Here is a 16589-nt window from a genome sequence, read left to right as displayed (position 1 = left end):
TCCTGTTGTGGCTGCTGTCCCCACCTTCATCCCTGTGACCCCCTGTGGCCCCATTGCCAGGACATCGTGTCACCGCGGTGCCCAGGGACTGAGGGGTCCCATCCCCGTGGTACCTGGGGCATCCTGTTTCCATGGCACCCCATTGCCCTGGTAACCCCCACTGTGGTGCCCAGGTGCTGAGGGGTCCCATCCCCAAGGTACCCCATCTCTGAGGTACCCCATCCCCATGGGTACCCAAAAACTGGGGCATCCTGTTGCCAGGGCACCCAATCCTTGGGCACCCCACCCCTGAGATACCCCATCGCCAAGGCCTCCTGCTCCCATGTCATCCCCTCTCTGTGCCACCCGCTGCTGGCAGTGCCCGTGGGGTGACCCCCGGCCCCGCTGTCCCCCCAGGAGCTGCGCAGCGGCCGCTTCTGGCGGTGGGTGCTGGCGGAGCTGGCGGCGACCCTCATCTTCGTGGGGATGGTCCTGGGGGCTTCGGCAGCCCCGGGGCCACTGGCACCGGCGCTGGCCGGGGGGTTGGTGGCCGGGGGGCTCGTCTGCACCTTCGGGGGGCCCCAGGCCAACCCCGCGCTGACGCTGGCCCTGCTGTGCACCCGCAAGCTGAGCGCCCTGCGCGGGGCCGCGGGGCTCCTGGCCCAGTGCACGGGGGCCACGCTGGCCTCTGCTGCTGCCCGTGCGGCACTGCCGGACGACACCGGCCTCGTCACCAGGGTGAGTGCCCCCATCCCCGTCCCTGTCCCCGTCACCTGGCACTGCACAGGTGTCCCTCCCTCCCTCAGGTGAGCGCGGGTGGGGACAGCGGGGACGGCGCTGGCCTGGGAGACCTTCGCCACCTTCCAGCTGGCACTGGCCGCCTTCGCCGCCGCTGAGCACGCGGCCCCCGCAGGCCGGGCTGGCCCTGGGCAGCGCCGTGGCCGCCGGTGCCCTGGCCGCAGTAAGGACCCCCCCCGTGTCCCACCCGCCCAGGGGGTCCCCATCCCCCCAGCCCCTGACCCCCCTGTCTCCCACAGGGGCCGTTCTCGGGGGGCAGCATGAACCCTGCCGCGCTCGCTGGGGCCGGCCATCGTCACCGGTGTCTGGGATGATCATTGGGTGAGTTGGGGGCACCCTCGGGCTCCCCCAGAGTCCCCCAAGTAAAGGGTGGGTCCCCCGGCTGCAGCGTGTGACCGCTGCGGCCCCATCCCCACCCCAGGACAGCGGTTCCTGGTTTTTCCTTCCCTTGGCTGGGTCCCCCTGGGATAGGTCAGCACCAGCTGTGTCCCCCAGGGTCCAGTGTGTCCACACCCTATTGCCATCCTTGGGACAAACCCCACCTCGTCCCCATCCTCGGGATGGGCCCCCTTCCCCAGTCCCCCTGCCCCAAACAAGTGCCACCCCCTCCCCTCGGCTGCCCTCATCCCTGGGGCAGGTTCCTCTGCTCAGTCCCCATCCCTGGGGTGGGGTCCCCTGTGCCCCCCCACCCCCGGGCAGCCCCCACCCCTGCGTCCCCCTGTCCCCGTTGGGGACACCCCAACGCTCTGTGCTCCTCCAGGTGTACTGGCTGGGGCCCGTGCTGGGCGCGGGTGCTGGCCGGGCTCTCCTATGAGTTCATCCTGGCGCCCGGAGCCTCCCGGGAGAAGCTGGGTGCCTGCCTCGCCTGCCGGGACGTGGCTCTGGTGGAGACCCCCAGCCTATCCCCCTCCTCGGTGGCCCACGGTCCCCCGGCCCCTCCGGCCGAGCAGCGGGAGCAGGGCACTGCCTGAGCCCCCCCCCCGCTCCACCGCAACCCCTCCGATCCTCCACACCCTGCCACCGGATCCTCGCCGCCGCAGAACCTTCGTGGGGCACCCACAGGATGGGGGCCTCCGTGCCCCCTCCCCTTTTACTGTCCTCTCCCCCGTGCGGGGATTAAAGGTGTGTTGGGGTCGCAGGTGGGTGCGGAGTGATGCTGTGAGGGGACGGGGGGTCTCGACCACCGCCCTGCGCCCTCGGTGTGCGGCGGCACCGCGACACCGGGACTGCGGGCGGGCGGGCGCGCCCTCCCCGCGGCCCCCCGGCGAGGGCGGGGGCCGGGACCCCCCGTCAGCCCGTCCCGTGCCGGGGAGCTGAGCGCAGCAAAGCCCTTTGTGGTGGCCTCTGCAGCCCCGGCAGATTCCGGCGGGCGCCAATAGCCGGGCCGAGCCCTAATCCCCCCGGCCGGGGACTCAGCGCCCGCTAAGCCGGGCTGAATAAACCCTCCCGCAGACAACAGCACCGGGGGAGGGGACACCCCACGGCCCCCAGCGGGGCTGGCCCTGGGGGGCTCACCCAGGGCCCCTCCCGCGGGGTGGGGGCGGCTCCCAGCGGGGGTTGCCCCAAAGTGTCCCCAAAACATTTGGGGGGGGGTGGGAGGTGTGTCAGTGCTGGCCCCGAGCAAGGCGGTCCCCTAAACCCCCACTGGCGGAACCAGTGGGTCACAGCCCCCCCCCCCTCCCCAGGCACCCCCAGGGATGGGGGCGGCGCAGCTCTGGGGGGGATCCCCGCTATCGGGGGGGTGCGGGGCTGCGCGGGGGGCTCGGGGGGAGTTCCTCGCCGCGTGTCACCTGTCCCGTGCCCCGGGCAGCGAAGCGGTTAACGGGGGGTGGCGGAGGTGGGATCCACACCCCCGGGGCCGGCCCGGGGGGGCCTTATAAAGGTGGGCGCGGGCGGCCCCCGGGGAGGGGAGCGGGGCCGTGGAGGGCAGCGGGGCCAGGCCATGCGGGAGCTGCGCTCGTCCGCCTTCTGGAGGGCCGTCCTGGCCGAGTTCCTGGGCAGCCTCCTCTATGCCCTGCTGGGGCTGGGGGCCTCCCTGCGCTGGGCCCCGGGCCCCCCCAGCGTCGTGGGGGGCCGCCCTGGCCTTCGGGCTGGCCCAGACCACCCTGGTGCAGGCGCTGGGCCATGTCAGCGGGGGCCACGTCAACCCGGCCATCACGCTGGCCTTCCTGATGGCCTCGCAGCTCTCCCTGCCCCGTGCCCTGGGCTACCTGCTGGCCCAGGTGCTGGGCATGCTGGCCGGCGCCGGGGTGCTCTACGGGGTGACCCCGGGCCCCGTCCGCGGCACCCTCGGCCTCAGCGCGGTGAGCAGGGATGCGGGGGGGATCGGGGGGCTGGGAGTGTCTGCAGGGCTGGGGGACCATGGCGTGGGGGCTGTAATGAGGGTTTGGGGGGATTGGGGGCTCCAGGAGGTGTTTGGGGGTCTGAGGTACTTTGGGATTGTAACGGGGATTTGGAAGGATTGGGGGAATCCAGGGGTTGTTTTGGGATCTGGGGTACCATGGGGCTGTAATGGGGGGATGAGGGGTTTGGGGGAATTGGGGGGGGGATGGTCCAGGAGGTGTTTAGGGATACCATGGGGCTGTAATGGGGGTTCTGGGGTTCAGAGGTGTTTGAAGGGTCTGATGGTGGATCGGGGGGTCCAGAAGATGTTTTGGGGTTTTGGATTGATGTGGGACAGCAATGGGGGCTGGGCGTCCCGGAGGAGTTTGGGGATGAGAAGGGCTTGGTGGTACAGTGGGGTTTTGGGGTGTGGAAGGATAACGAGGGAGGATTTGGGGTGCTGGGGGGAATGGGGGAGCACTTCTTCGGGGTGCTGAGCCCTCTCCCCGTGCAGCTGCACCCCGGCGTGGGCCCGGGCCAGGGCACGGTGGTGGAGCTTCTCCTGACCGCCCAGTTCGTCCTCTGCGTCTTTGCCAGCTTCGACGACCGTCACGACGGGCGCCCGGCCATGGCCGCCGTGCCCGTCGGCTTCTCCCTCGCCCTCGGCCACCTCTTCGGGGTAAGGGTGGCCGCGGGGACCCCCGTGCTGGGACCCCGGGGGCTGGGAAGGGGCTGGGGGGCAGCTGTCCAGCCCCCCACTGCCCCATCCCCCCGCAGATCCACTACACGGGGCGCCAGCATGAACCCCGCTCGCTCCTTCGCCCCCGCTGTCATCACCCGCAACTTCGCCAACCACTGGGTAAGTGGGGGGGGACGGGGACCCCCAAACCCGCCCCGGGCCCCCCCAGTCCCTCCCTGCTTGTCCCTGTCCTGCCCCAGCCGCTGTGTCCCCCCCACCGAAGGCGGGCGGCTGCCGGTGTCACCGCGGTGACAGCAGCACCCCAGGGTGCTGGGTACGCCCCGATATCCCGGGGAGTCGGAGACGGGTCCTGCGCCCCGATATCCCAGGGAAGGGCGCACGCCGCCGCCCCCCGCTCACCGGGAAACGGGTGGCCCCGACTGCGCCGGCGCCCGGGCATCAGCGGGGTGGGTGCCGTGCCCCGGAGGGCGGGGGGCCGGCGGTCCCCCGGTGCCGGTGCCCACGCCGCCCCCCCGCAGGTGTACTGGGCGGGCCCGCTGCTGGGCGCGGCGCTGGGCGCGGTGCTGTACGAGTTCGCGCTGTGCCCGCGGCCACGCAGCCTGGCCGAGCGCCTGGCCGCCCTCAAGGGAGAGCCGCCCGCCCCCACCGCCGTCACCGCCGCCGTCGCCGCCGCCGCCGAGCCGCCGCCCGAGCCGCCGGCAGAGCCGCTGGAGCTGAAGACGCAGGGGCTGTAACGGGGCCCGTCCCGGGGCGCGGCCCCGCGCCCGCCGCTGCTTTGCTGTGACGGGGCCGCCGCGGTGCGTGTGGTGCGTGTGTGTGCGGCGCGGCGCGGCGGGCGGGCGGCGGCGGGGCCCCGCTGCCGGGAACCGGCCACTGGGCTGCCCGGGGCTGCCCCTACCGGGCCGAGGCCGCCCCGCCCCGCCGCGGCGGGACTTCTGTGTTCGGTGAATTAAACCTGCTCTTTTATTTTGGTAACCGCTCGCGGCCGTGCCCGGCGCCGGGAACCGGGAGGGATCGAGTTGGGGGGGAGGACACCGGAGCCCGCTCGGCGGGAGGCGCCGCCCGTTCCCGCGCCCGGGGCAGGCTCCGCCCAGCCAGCGCCGTTCTTAAAAGGGCAACGCCGCCACCGCTTCTCTTCCCCGCAATGAGCCCCTCCCGTCTTCCGCCCCTCAGCGCCGCGGGCCGGGGGGCGAGGGCAGAGGGATTGGGGGCACCCCGGGGCACCGAGCCGCCGGTTTGTGCCCGTGGTGGACGGCGGGTTTGTGCGGAGGAGGCGGGGACACACTAGAGGGAGCACCGGGCCGCCCGGTGCGAGTTGCCGCTTGAAGGGTGCGGGCGGGGCGGGGCCTCGGCCCGCGGGAACTGGGGCGGTTGTGTAACGCCGCCCCCGCGCCGGGACCGGGAGCGCGGCCGTGAGGGCGGCGAGGACGGGGCGGCGGTGAGCGGGACGGGGCCCGGCACCGGGGGAGATCGGGATCGGGGGTCGGAGTGTCCCAGGACCGCCCGGGACCGGGGACTGGGGGTCATCCGGGGTCACCGAAACCAGGGGGGTGATACGGGATCGGGGGAACCGGGGCCTCCGGGTGCTCCGGGATCGGCGGGCCCGGGGAGTGCTGCGGGATCGGTGCGGGTGGGTCCGGGGAAAACTGGGGGCTGAGATCCGGGATCGGGCGGGAGGGGGTTCGGGAATGCTCCGGGATCGAGAAGGCGGCGGGGCCGACTGGGATCGGGGGGATCCGTGACTGGGGGGGGGAGTCCAAACTGGGGGGGTGTGATGGAATCGGAGGGACCAGGGCTTGGGGTGCGCCGGGCCGTGGGATGCGCCGGTATCGGGCTGGACCGAGACTGGGGGGTGCGCTGGGGCCGAGGCGGTAACGCAGCATCGGTGTGGTCCGGTACCGAGCGGGACCAGGCCTGGGAGGTTTGTCGGTTTTGGGAGACTGGGACCGGGACCAGCAGGTGGGCCTGTAGCGGGGGAGCCCAGAACGGGTGGGAGAACTCCAGCCCCGGGGGGTACCCAGTGCTGACAGCGGCCCACAGGTGGCCCCCGGTGCTGGTCCTGTGTGCAGCCCCGCGCTGCATGGACTGGTACATGATGAACTGCGAGCTCCTGGCCACCTGCAGTGCCCTGGGCTACCTGGAGGGCGACGTGTACCACCGGGAGCCCGACTGCCTGGGTAGGTGGGCACCGGGGAATGGGGGGCAGGGGCCGGGGACGGCGGGGACTGACGGCCCCGTGTCCCCAGAGAGCGTCAAGGACCTGATCCGGTACCTTGCGCCACGAGGATGAGAGCCGCGACGTGCGGCAGCAGCTGGGGGCAGCCCAAATCCTGCAGAACGACCTCCTGCCCATCCTGGTGCAGTACCCCCAGGAAAAGGTGCTCTTCGACGCTGTCGTCAGGTATCAGGGGCAGGGTTGTGGCCGGGGGGTGGCCCTGTGGGGGGCTCCTTGCTGGGCAGGGGTCCCTCACACGCCTCTACTCCGTCACAGGTTGATGGTGAACCTGACACAGCCGGCCCTGCTCTGCTTTGGGAAGGTGCCAGCAGATGCCACCTCCCGCCACCACTTTCTCCAGGTGCTGTCCTACCTGCAGGCCTACAAGGAGGTGAGTCTGCCCAGGGACATGCTGTGGGCCAGGGGCTTTGCCCACATTCCCGTGCTCACGTGGGGTCTCTGCAGGCTTTTGCCAGTGAGAAGGTGTTCGTGGTGCTCAGTGAGAAGCTCTACAACCTCCTGCAGCTGGTGAGTGCCCTGTCCTCGGGGGGGATGTGGGTGGGATCCTCAGGAGATCCTCAGGGGGCTGCAGGGTCTGTTCCTGCTGGGGGTTCCTGTGGGGGCTGCAGGGTCCTGGAATTACCAGGGGGCTCCAGGGTCCATCCCTGCCATGGGTCCCTGGGGGCTGTGGGGTCTGTCCTTGCCGGGGATCTCTCAGGGGCTGTGGGGTCTGTCTGACCCCCTTGTCAAGGGTCCAAGGAGGCTGCAGGGTCTGTCTTTGCCAGGAGTCTGGTGGGCTGTGGGGTCTGTCCCTGCTGAGGGTCCCTCAGGGGCTGTGGGGTCTGTCTGACCCCCTTGTCAAGGGTCCCAAGGGAGGCTGCAGGGTCTGTCTTTGCCAGGAGTCTCTGGTGGGCTGTGGGGTCCTGTCCCTGCTGAGGGTCCCTCAGGGGCTGTGGGGTCTGTTGTCCCTGCAGGGCTGTGGGGTCTCTCCCTGCCAGGGACCCCCAGGGGGCTGTGGGGGGCCCTGACAGCTCTGTCCCCCCAGGACTGGGAGCAGCGGCAGGAGGAGGACACGCTGCTGATCGAGAGGATCCTGCTGCTGGTGCGCAACGTGCTGCACGTGCCCCCCGGACCCCACGGAGGAGCAGGTACCAGGACAGGGCCCTTCCCTGGCTGCCTGACAGATTTGGGGCCTCAGTGGCTCCACGGGGACCCTGACACCCCGCCACCATCCCCAGCAGGGCGTGGACGGCGACGCCAGCGTGCACGACCGGGTGCTGTGGGCGCTGCACATCAGCGGGATGGACGACCTGCTCAAATTCCTGGCCAGCGCCCAGGTGGAGCAGCAGTGGGCTCTGCACGTCCTGGAGATCATCTCCCTCATGTTCCGTGACCAGGTGAGCTGGGGCAGGGGTGGCAGGGCAGGGACCCCCCCCCCCCCCAGAGCCCCCACTGTGCTGACAGAGCTGCTGGCAGAGCCCAGAGGAGCTGGCGGCGCTGGGACAGGGCACAGCAGGGGCTGAGCACAGGGAGGACACGCAGGAGCTGGAGACCTTGAGGCAGAGAGAGCTGGCAGAAAAGAGAACCCGGGCACGGCAGCGCCCATCCAGGTGAGCAGGGACCACCCCCGTGGCAGGGATGGGACCCCCGAGGTGGGGACAGCATCACTCAGCCCCTGTTCCCTGCCAGGCACTCCCGCTTTGGTGGCTCCTACGTCCTGCAGGGCATCAAGTCCATCGGGGACCGGGATGTGGTGTTCCACAAAGGGCTGCACAACGTGAGTGTGGGGCAAGGGCTCGGGGCTGGAGACGTGGCAGGGGGACAGGGATGTGCGTGGAACGTGGTGCTGGGGATGTGGCACAGGGTGGAGGGACGAGGACGTGGCGGGAGGTGCAGGAATGTGGTGAGGGGCACGGGGCTGGGGACACGGTTGGGGGCACAGGGCTGGGGACACGGTAAGGGGTAGAAGAACAGGAACGGGGGTGGGACGTGAGGCTAAAGATACGGTGTGGGGCACGGGGTCAAGGATGTGGCAGGTGGCACTGGGATGTGGATGTGGGTGGGGGGCACAGGTATGGGGATGTGGTGGAGGTCACACAACCGGGGAGGCGGCAGTGGGCACAGGGACAAGGACATGGTGGGGGTTACAGGGACGGGGAGGTGGCTGGGGACACGGGGCTGGGCAGGGGGCACAGGGACACAGTGTGGGAGGGACACAGGGCCAGGGATGTAGAGGGTGCTATTGGGACAGGGGCACGGGGGGGGACACGGGGCCAGGTACATGGTGGGGGACACTGGGACGGGGATGTGGCAGAGGTCATTGAGATGGGAACGTGGGTGGGGGGCACAGGGACAGGAACATAGGTGGGACATGGGACTGGCAGATGGGATATGGAGCACAGAACCAGGGATGTGGTGGGGTTGCAGGAACAGGGGGCACTGGAATGGGGGACATGGTGGGTGGCACGGAGGCAGCAGGGCGCTTTGGGACGGGATGTGGCAGGGGACACCAGGACAATGCCACAGGGATAAATCTGGCACTCCATCCCCTGCAGCTGAAGAGCTACACCCACGACCTGGGCAAGGAGCCCCGGCGGCTGCCCCGGCGCCGCCAGGCCGCCCCCGAGGCCGAGCCCTCCCACCGCTCGGCCCGCAACGTCCGGCTCTTCCTGCGCCACTTCTGCCAGGACTTCCTGGAGAACTGCTACAACCGCCTGATGCTGCTGGTCAAGGTGAGGAGCTGGGAGGGCTGGGATCCCCTCTCCAGGCTGTGGGACCCCCGCTGAGACCCCCTGGTCGCCCCCAGGACCAGCTGGTGCGGGAGAAGGCTCAGCAGCACGATGAGACCTATTATCTGTGGGCCACTGCCTTCTTCATGGCCTTCAACCGGCTCCACGGCTTCCGGCCCGAGCTGGTGTCCGAGACCGTGGGGGTCCGAGCCTTCCACTTCATCGAGCAGAACCTCACCACCTATTACGAGATGGCACTGATGGACAAGAAGGAGGCAACAACCTGGGCCCGCAGGTGGGCTCCTGGGACACCCTTTGGTGGTGAATCCCAGTACCTGGGGTTCTCCTTGAGTACCTGAGGCTCCTCATGGTGTCCGGGACCTTCTGGAGACCTGGGACCCCCACAGTACCTGGGATACCCCCGGTGCCTGGGATCCCTTGGATACTTGGGACACCCCAGGGCACCTGGGACACCCCTTGGTGTCTGGGACCCCCATCTACTTGGAATCCCCTGGTGCCTGGGACCCCCTGGACACTTGGGACCCCCCCGGTCACCTATGACCTCCCTGGTGCCTGGAATACCCTGGGAACCCAGGAAGCCCTGGACACCTGGGACTCTGTGTTGCCTGAGTCCCCCTTGGGCATTTGGGACTCCTGGAGTACCTGGGAACCCCCCATGGCACCTGTGACCCCCCCCACTGCCATGCCCAGGATGCACTTGGCCCTGAAGGCGTACCAGGAGCTGCTGCGGACGGTGCAGGAGATGGACCGCTCCCCGGAGCAGGCGGTGCGGGACAGCAGCCAGGTCATCAAGAGTGAGTCCCTCTGTCCCTCTGCCCGTCCCTGGGGTGTCCCTGACCCACCCCTGCCCACTGCCACCCTCCTCCTCAGGCAACATCTTCTACCTGATGGAATACCGGGAGCTCTTCCTCACGCTCTTCCGCAAGTTCGACGAGACCAAGCAGCCGCGCAGCTTCCTGCGGGACCTGGTGGAGACGGCCCACCTCTTCCTCCGCATGCTGGAGCGCTTCTGCCGCAGCCGTGCCAACCTCGTGGTGCAGGTGGGGTGGGGCTGCCCTGCCTTGGGGGTCCCTGGGGGTCGGGCAGCCCCTCCTGACCCCGTCCTTGTCCCCCAGAGCAAACGCGTGCGGAGGAAGAAGAAGAAGAAGCCTCAAGTGCCTGAGGCGCCCGCCCCGCCCAGCGCCGCGGAGCTGGAGCAGCTGTGGGAAGGATTGGCCCCGCAGGTCCAGGCCTGCCTGGAGGTACCAGGGAAGAGGCCGGTCCCATGGGGGGCTCTGGGGGTGCTGGTGGGGCACGGGGTAACCCTGTCCTGCCGCAGGGCGAGGTGCCGCTCCCCGAGGACATGGTGCCCTTCGACGCCGCCTCGGAGACGCCGGTGGAGGAGCAGCGCGCGGAGGCTCTGCTGCGGATCCAGGAGTGCCTGCGGGATTCCCGCGTGCCCCAGGCCCTGCGGCTGCTGCGCTCGGCCAGGTACCAGCACCGTGATGCCCATCTCGTGCCCGGGCCGTGGGGACACAGTGCCAGCCTGTCCCCGCTGTCCCCAGGGAGGTCTGGCCCGAAGGGGATGTGTTCGGATCCGCGGACGTGGGGCCGCCCGAGGAGACCCAGCTGCTTCGGGAGATCCTCGTCGCTCCCCTGCCCAGTGAGTCCCCACCTGTGACCCTGGGAAGTGGGAAAACTTCGGGCCGGGGCGCTGCAGACCCTCAGCACATCCCACCGCAGGGCGCGCACCCGCCGAGCCCGAGGAGCCGGAGGAAGAGGAAGAGGAGGACGAGGAAGAGGAGGAGCAGACCCTGCAGGTGTCAGAGAAGGAATTCAACTTCCTCGACTACCTGAAGCGGTGAGAAGGGTTTGGGGAGGGTCGGGGGGTCCCGCTGCGGGGCGGCCGCACTGACGGGGCTGCCGGGCAGGTTCGCCTGTGCCCCCGTGGTGCGGGCACTGGTGCTGCTGCTGCGGGGGTACGCGCGGAACAGCGCCCGCACCAACCACTGCGCCGCGCGCCTGCTGCACCGCCTGGCCCGCGACCTGCACATGGAGCCCCTGCTCTTCCAGCTCTCCCTCTTCGCCCTCTTCCACCGCCTGCTCAGCGACCCCGCGGCCGCCGCGCACCAGGTCGGACAGGGCCTTGAGTCCCCCCCCCGGGAGGGGTCTGTCCCTGCAGCCCCCAGCCCCACCGAGTCCCCAGCATCTCCCAGCCCCACCGAGTCCCCTGCAGCCCCCAGCCCCACCGAGTCCCCAGCATCTCCCAGCCCTGCTCTGTCCCTGCAGCCCCCAGCCCCACCGAGTCCCCAGCATCTCCCAGCCCTGCTCTGTCCCTGCAGCCCCCAGCTCTCCCTCTGTCCCCACCAAGTCCCCAGCTCTCCCTCTGTCCCCACCGAGTCCCCAGCTCTCCCTCTGTCCCCACCAAGTCCCCAGCTCTCCCTCTGTCCCCACCAAGTCCCCAGCTCTCCCTCTGTCCCCACCGAGTCCCCAGCATCTCCCAGCCCTGCTCTGCACAGGCCCCAGCCCCACTCTCCATCCCTGCTGTCCTCCAGCCCTGCTCAGTCCCTGGTGTCCCCCAGCCCCACTCTCTGTTCTCACATCCCTCAGCCTCTCTGTCCATCCCTGGTGTTCCCCAGCCCTCCTCTGTATTCCAAATTTCCCTCAGCCCCACTCTCTGTCCCCAGTGTCCCCCAGCCCTACTTTTTGTCCCCAGTGTCCCCCACCCCCACTCTCTGTCCCTGGTGTCCCCCAACCCCTCTCTCCCTCCTGCTGTCCCCAGGAGTTGGTGACCTTGGCCAAGTTCATTCTGGGCAAGTTCTTTGCGCTGGCGGCCACCAACAAAAAGGCCTTTGTGGAGCTGCTCTTCTGGAAGAGCCCGGCCATCGTCTGTGAGATGACCAAGGGCTACAGCTCCCTGCAGGAGGGAGAGGGGTGAGTGGGGCCGGGGAGGGGGCTGCCTCTCCCTCCTCCCCTCCCCTCACCTCCCTTCCCTCCCCTCCCCTCCCCAGGACCACCCGGAGCCGAGTGCCCCCCTGGACCCCTCAGGAGGAGCAGGAACTGCGGGAGCTGTACTGGAAGTACAAGGAGGTGGAAGGTACTGGGGGTCTCTGGGGTCTCAGCAGGACCCCCGAGGGGTGGCAGGGGCTCTGTCCCTGCATCCTCCGTGTCCCACAGGTGGGGACATCATCGCTGCCATCCTGGCCCATCTCCCGACGCCCGGGCGGACGCGGAGGCAGGTGGTGAAGCAGCTGGTGCGGATGGGGCTGGCCAGCAGTGCCAAGGACTTCCCGCGGGAGAGGTGGGTCAGGGACCCCCAGGGACCCCCGGGGACAGGGCAGGGACTCACCTTCCCCCCGGCCAGGGACCCACAGCTGTTTCCCACCCCCCAGGAAGGGCACCCGCATCGTGCTGTGGACGCAGGAGCAGGAGGAGGAGCTGACGCGGCTCTTTGAGGAGTTCCAGGGCTCAGATGGTGAGCTGGACACGGGGGGAAGACCCCAAAAATCCCCCTGTAGCCCCCCACCCTGACCCTCCTCCCCACAGACGTCCTGGGGAACATCATGAAGCACCTGACGGCGCGGCGCTCGCGGGCTCGCGTGGTGGAGAAGCTGCTGGGGCTGGGGCTGGTGGCCGAACGCAAGGAGCTGTACAAGAAACGCCGGAGGAAGAGCCATGGCCCCGGTCCCGGGCAGGTACGGGGGGCTGGAGGGTGCTGGGCTGTGCCCTGGGGGCACCCAAACACGGCCCGTCCCCATCCTGGGCACCCAAACGCTGCTGGCTCCCACAGGCTGCCACAGGCGTCCCGGCCATGCCAGCCCAGGACAGCTCAGGAGAGGATGAGGACAGCGAGGAGGAGGAAGAGGAGGATGAGGATGAAGCAGAGGAAGGCCGCATGGAGGAGCACTGGGTGCCCCAGGAAGGGGCTGGGCAGGACCTGGCGCAGCACCTGCATCGGGAAGGTGGGCGAGGGGCTCCGAACCCCGGAGCTGGGCTTGGCCGTGGGGCCGGATCCCGTGTCACCTTCTGCTGTCCCCAGGGCTGGCCGGGCCGCTGCGGTGGCTGGAGAACTGCCTACGGAGGGCTGCGGGGGACCGCGAGGAGGACGGTGAGCGGGGTGGGGCTCGGCTGGGGGGGCTGCGGGGTCGGGGTCCCGCTGACGGCGCTCCCGGCCCAGGCGTGTCCCACCCGGCGCCGCTGGTGCCGCTGACGGAGGAGAACGAGGATGCCATGGAGGACCGGCGCTTCCGGACCCTGCTGCGGCAGCTGGGGCTGCGGCCCCCCGCCAGCGAGCAGGTGAGGTCCCTGTCCCCATCCATCCCTGTCCCCTTCCCTGTGCCCATCCCCTGGCTCCCAGCACAGCCCTGCAATCTCCCCCCTCTCTGCCCAGGAATCCTTCTGGCGCATCCCGGCCGCCCTCACCCCGCAGCAGCTCCGGCGCGCGGCCGCCTCCATCGCCCACCGTGGCCCCTCAGGGTCCCCCCAGGACCTGTCAGAGCCACCCAGGTGGCCCCAGGACCCGGCTCCAGGTGAGGGGTGGGGCTGGGGGTGTGGGACCCCCAGGTGTGGGGCTGGCTCTGAGCCCCCCTCCTTGTGCCCCTCAGCAGAGCCGCTGCCGGCGGGGCTGGGATCAGACTCGGAGAGGTGAGAGTGGAGTCCCCTTCTCAGTTTGTGGGGTCCTGGTTTGGGGGGGGGTCTTCTCCCTGCTTGGGGAGGGGATCTGGCCCCCTACCATGGGGGGCTGAGCTGTGCCATCCTCTGCAGCGAGGAGCCCGTCCCTGTCCCCGTCCCTGTCCCCAGCCCAGTGCAGCCACGCACCAAGAGGCGCCGGGAGCTCGCCAGCGAGGACGAGGATGAGGATGGTGGGAGCTCAGGTGGGTTCAGCCCCTCTGCTCGCTCCTGGCGGCTGAGGGGGCTCTGGGTGTCACCAGGGGCAACTGCTGGCTCGGGGTTGTCCTGTCCTTGTCCCCTTTACCACATCCCTGGGGGGCTCAGCCCTCTCCCCTCTCCCTCCATCCACAGGCACCGAGCTGGCCCCCCCAGCTCCCCGCGAGGAGGAGGAGGAGGAGGAGGAGGAGGAGGAGGATCCACAGCCCCGGGGGAGGCGGAAGCGCATCCGCTGCCTGGAAGAGGAAGAGGAGGAGGACTGAGTGGCTTCCCATACCCTGCCTGTGCCCAGGCCTTGTGCTGCTTTCTGGGCTTTTTGCAGATTTTATTGGATTTCTGCAGGTTTTCTGCAGTTTTTCTGGGGTTTCTACAGGTTTTCTGGGGTTTCTGCAGATTTTCTTCTGCAGATTTTGATGCTATTTTTAAAGGCTGCACAAGCAACCAGTTTCTCCACCTTCCCCCACTTCCCCTGGTGTCACCATCTCCCTGTTTTACCCCAAATTCCCTCTTTATCATCAACTGTTGGGTTTGGTTTTTTTTTTTTTTCTAAAACTTTTTAAATCTGGACAGGGCCTAAATAAATAAAAGTGACTTTTGGCCTTCTCGGGTGTGTGTGGGTCTGCAGGGGGGCTGGGGGCTCGAGCCGCCCTGGCCTCAGCGAGTGCCCGGTCCCCGTCCATGCGCCGGACGTGTCGCAACTCCCTGATAACCACGGCTATAAATGGGTCACGCGGCCGGCGCGGCCGCAGCGGCCAGACAGGGCAGGGGACAGCGGCGAGCGGGTGAGCCGGGGCACGGGGGAGTCGCGGGGGGCTGCGACCACGGGGCTCTGACGGGGCTCTGTCCTCCCACCTCCACAGATCGTCCCAGAGCTGCCACCATGCCCCGGGTTCTGCTCTTCCTCCCGCTCCTCGTCCTCAGCCGTGCCATGGCCGTGTCCGTCGTCACCCCTGGGCTGGCTGCCGGTGACCGGGCGCTGCTGGCCGAGCTGGTGGGGCCGGCAGAGCCCATCCCGCCGCGGGCACCGGGGGTCCCGTGCCGGGCCCTTCGCCCCGACGCCCTGCCCGGCTTCTCCCGGCTGCCGCCGCTGCCCCGCGGCCTGGCCCGTGCCGCCATGGCCCTGGCGCTGCGCGGGGCCGGCTGTGCCCTCCAGGCCGAGGCCGAGGCGCTGGAGCTGGCGCGGGAGCTGGGGACCCCCACGGCCGCGGCGCTGCTGCGGGGGCTGGCGCGGGTACCGGGCGCTCTGGCCCCACGGCCGCTGGCCCTGCTGCTCCTCGGCCTGGCACGGTCGGGGGGCTCTGCCTGTGTGGATCCCGCCCAGCTCCGGACCCCCACGCCCGGCGTGGAGCCCACGCCACCCTTGGGCCAGGGCGGCCGGGAATTCCCGGGGTTCCGGCCGTGCCGCGGCGCCGTGCGGCGCCGGCGGGAGGACAAGGACGCCTGCAGCCCGGCGGGGGAGCGGGAAGCCCACCAGGTGCTGGAGTGGGTGCCAGGAGTCAGCATCTTCTACAACCTGGGCACCAGCGTCTACTTCGCCTTCCAGGGCTGCGAGGCCGTGGCGTCCACGCGGGCGCTGGAGGCCGCCGAGGACCTGGGCTACGCCGGGCTGGCCGCGCTCACCGGGGGCCTGGGGGGCCCCGTGGCCATGGGGGTGCAGCTGGGGCTGCAGCCGGGGCTCAAGGCCGGCGTGCGGGCGCTCATCGGGTACTTCACCTCGGCCGGGGAGCCCTCGCCGGTGCCCACTGCCCACAGCGGCGCCGTGGTCATCGTCTGAATAAAGGCCACATGTGGCGGCCGGTGCCGGGTCGTTGTTTGGGGCAGCTGGGGACGGATCGATGCGGGGTCACCCTGTCCCGGGGCACCCAGACCTTGGCCATGTGGTGGCAGCTGGGCTGGGCCTGTCCCTGTGGGGCCGTGGCTCTGTCCCATCCCCATGGCCTGTCCCTGTCGCCCCAGCCCTGTCCCCACAGCCAGTCAGTCCCAGTGGCCACACTGCCTTGTCCCTGTCCCCACAGCTCTTCCCTGTCTCCCTCCAGCCTGTCCCTGTCCCCAGGGCTCTGTGTCCCTCTCCCCACGGCCCTGGCCCTGTCCCCATCCCTGCAGTTTCTCCCTGTCTCCCTGACTCTGTACCTGTCCCCAGAGCTCTGTACCTGTCCCCAGAGCTCTGTCACCCCTGTCTCCATGGTTTGTTCCCATCCCCATGGCCTGTCCCCATAGCTCATCCCGCTGTCCCCATGGCTCTGTCCCCGTCACCTTGGCCTCTCCCTGTCCCCATGGCTCTGTTCCCAGGGCTCTATCCCTGTTCCTATAACCTATCCTTTATAGCTCTGTCCCCACCCTTGCAGCCTGTCCCCATGGCTCTGTCCCTGTCCCCAGGCTGTCCCCATCCCCCTGGCTCTGTCCCTGTCCCCCTGTCCTCTGTCCCTGTCCCCATGGCTCTGTCCCTGTCCCCAGGCTGTCCCCATCCCCCTGGCTCTGTCCCTGTCCCCATGGCTCTGTCCCTGTCCCCAGGCTGTCCCCATCCCCCTGGCTCTGTCCCTGTCCCCCTGTCCTCTGTCCCTGTCCCCATGGCTCTGTCCCTGTCCCCAGGCTGTCCCCATCCCCCTGGCTCTGTCCCTGTCCCCATGGCTCTGTCCCTGTCCCCAGGCTGTCCCCATCCCCCTGGCTCTGTCCCTGTCCCCCTGTCCTCTGTCCCTGTCCCCATGGCTCTGTCCCTGTCCCCAGGCTGTCCCCATGCCCCTGGCTTTGTCGCTGTCCCCCTGTCCCCATGGCTCTGTCCCTGTCCCCAGGCTGTCCCCATGCCCCTGGCTCTGTCCCTGTCCCCCTGGCTCTGTCCCTGTCCCCAGGCTGTCCCCATCCCGCTGTCCCCCTGTCCCCATGGCTCTATCCCTGTCCTTATGGCCTGTCCCTGTCCCCATGGCTCTGTCCCTGTCCCCCTGGCTCTGTCCCTGTCCCCAGG

At 69.6% G+C, this 16589-nt stretch overlaps 3 protein-coding genes and 1 pseudogene across 3 annotated transcripts; all 4 read left to right on the top strand.

Moving 5' to 3' along the window:
- Positions 1–131: 131 nt before the first annotated feature.
- LOC137487105 (lens fiber major intrinsic protein-like) lies at positions 132–1875 on the top strand (annotated as a pseudogene).
- A 772-nt stretch (positions 1876–2647) lies between these two features.
- On the top strand, positions 2648–5071 carry LOC137486944 (lens fiber major intrinsic protein-like). The gene is given in 5 exon segments (XM_068212549.1): positions 2648–2845; positions 2847–3080; positions 3614–3778; positions 3851–3958; positions 4318–5071. Coding segments are annotated over 5 exon segments (849 nt in total). The 5' UTR covers positions 2648–2719; the 3' UTR covers positions 4534–5071.
- Positions 5072–5155: 84 nt separating this feature from the next.
- Positions 5156–14229, top strand: TIMELESS (timeless circadian regulator). Its single transcript, XM_068212548.1, is given in 32 exon segments — positions 5156–5237; positions 5840–5976; positions 6046–6071; positions 6073–6200; positions 6291–6405; positions 6480–6542; positions 7060–7137; positions 7139–7162; positions 7256–7411; positions 7491–7624; positions 7704–7791; positions 8570–8746; positions 8821–9038; positions 9455–9558; positions 9635–9804; positions 9880–10005; positions 10083–10234; positions 10309–10406; positions 10487–10604; positions 10675–10876; positions 11526–11677; positions 11755–11840; positions 11921–12044; positions 12136–12218; positions 12290–12438; positions 12534–12705; positions 12783–12851; positions 12921–13039; positions 13134–13272; positions 13351–13387; positions 13508–13617; positions 13766–14229. Coding segments are annotated over 31 exon segments (3642 nt in total). The 5' UTR covers positions 5156–5237; positions 5840–5879; the 3' UTR covers positions 13894–14229.
- Positions 14230–14336: 107 nt separating this feature from the next.
- Positions 14337–15422, top strand: APOF (apolipoprotein F). The gene has a single exon (XM_068212547.1). The coding sequence runs from the start codon at positions 14352–14354 to the stop codon at positions 15402–15404; it is 1053 nt and encodes a 350-aa protein (XP_068068648.1). The 5' UTR covers positions 14337–14351; the 3' UTR covers positions 15405–15422.
- Positions 15423–16589: the final 1167 nt, after the last annotated feature.

Source organism: Anomalospiza imberbis, chromosome 22, assembly GCF_031753505.1.
Source record: "Anomalospiza imberbis isolate Cuckoo-Finch-1a 21T00152 chromosome 22, ASM3175350v1, whole genome shotgun sequence".
Lineage (NCBI taxonomy): Eukaryota > Metazoa > Chordata > Aves > Passeriformes > Viduidae > Anomalospiza > Anomalospiza imberbis.
This window is presented reverse-complemented; position numbering and strand designations above follow the sequence as displayed.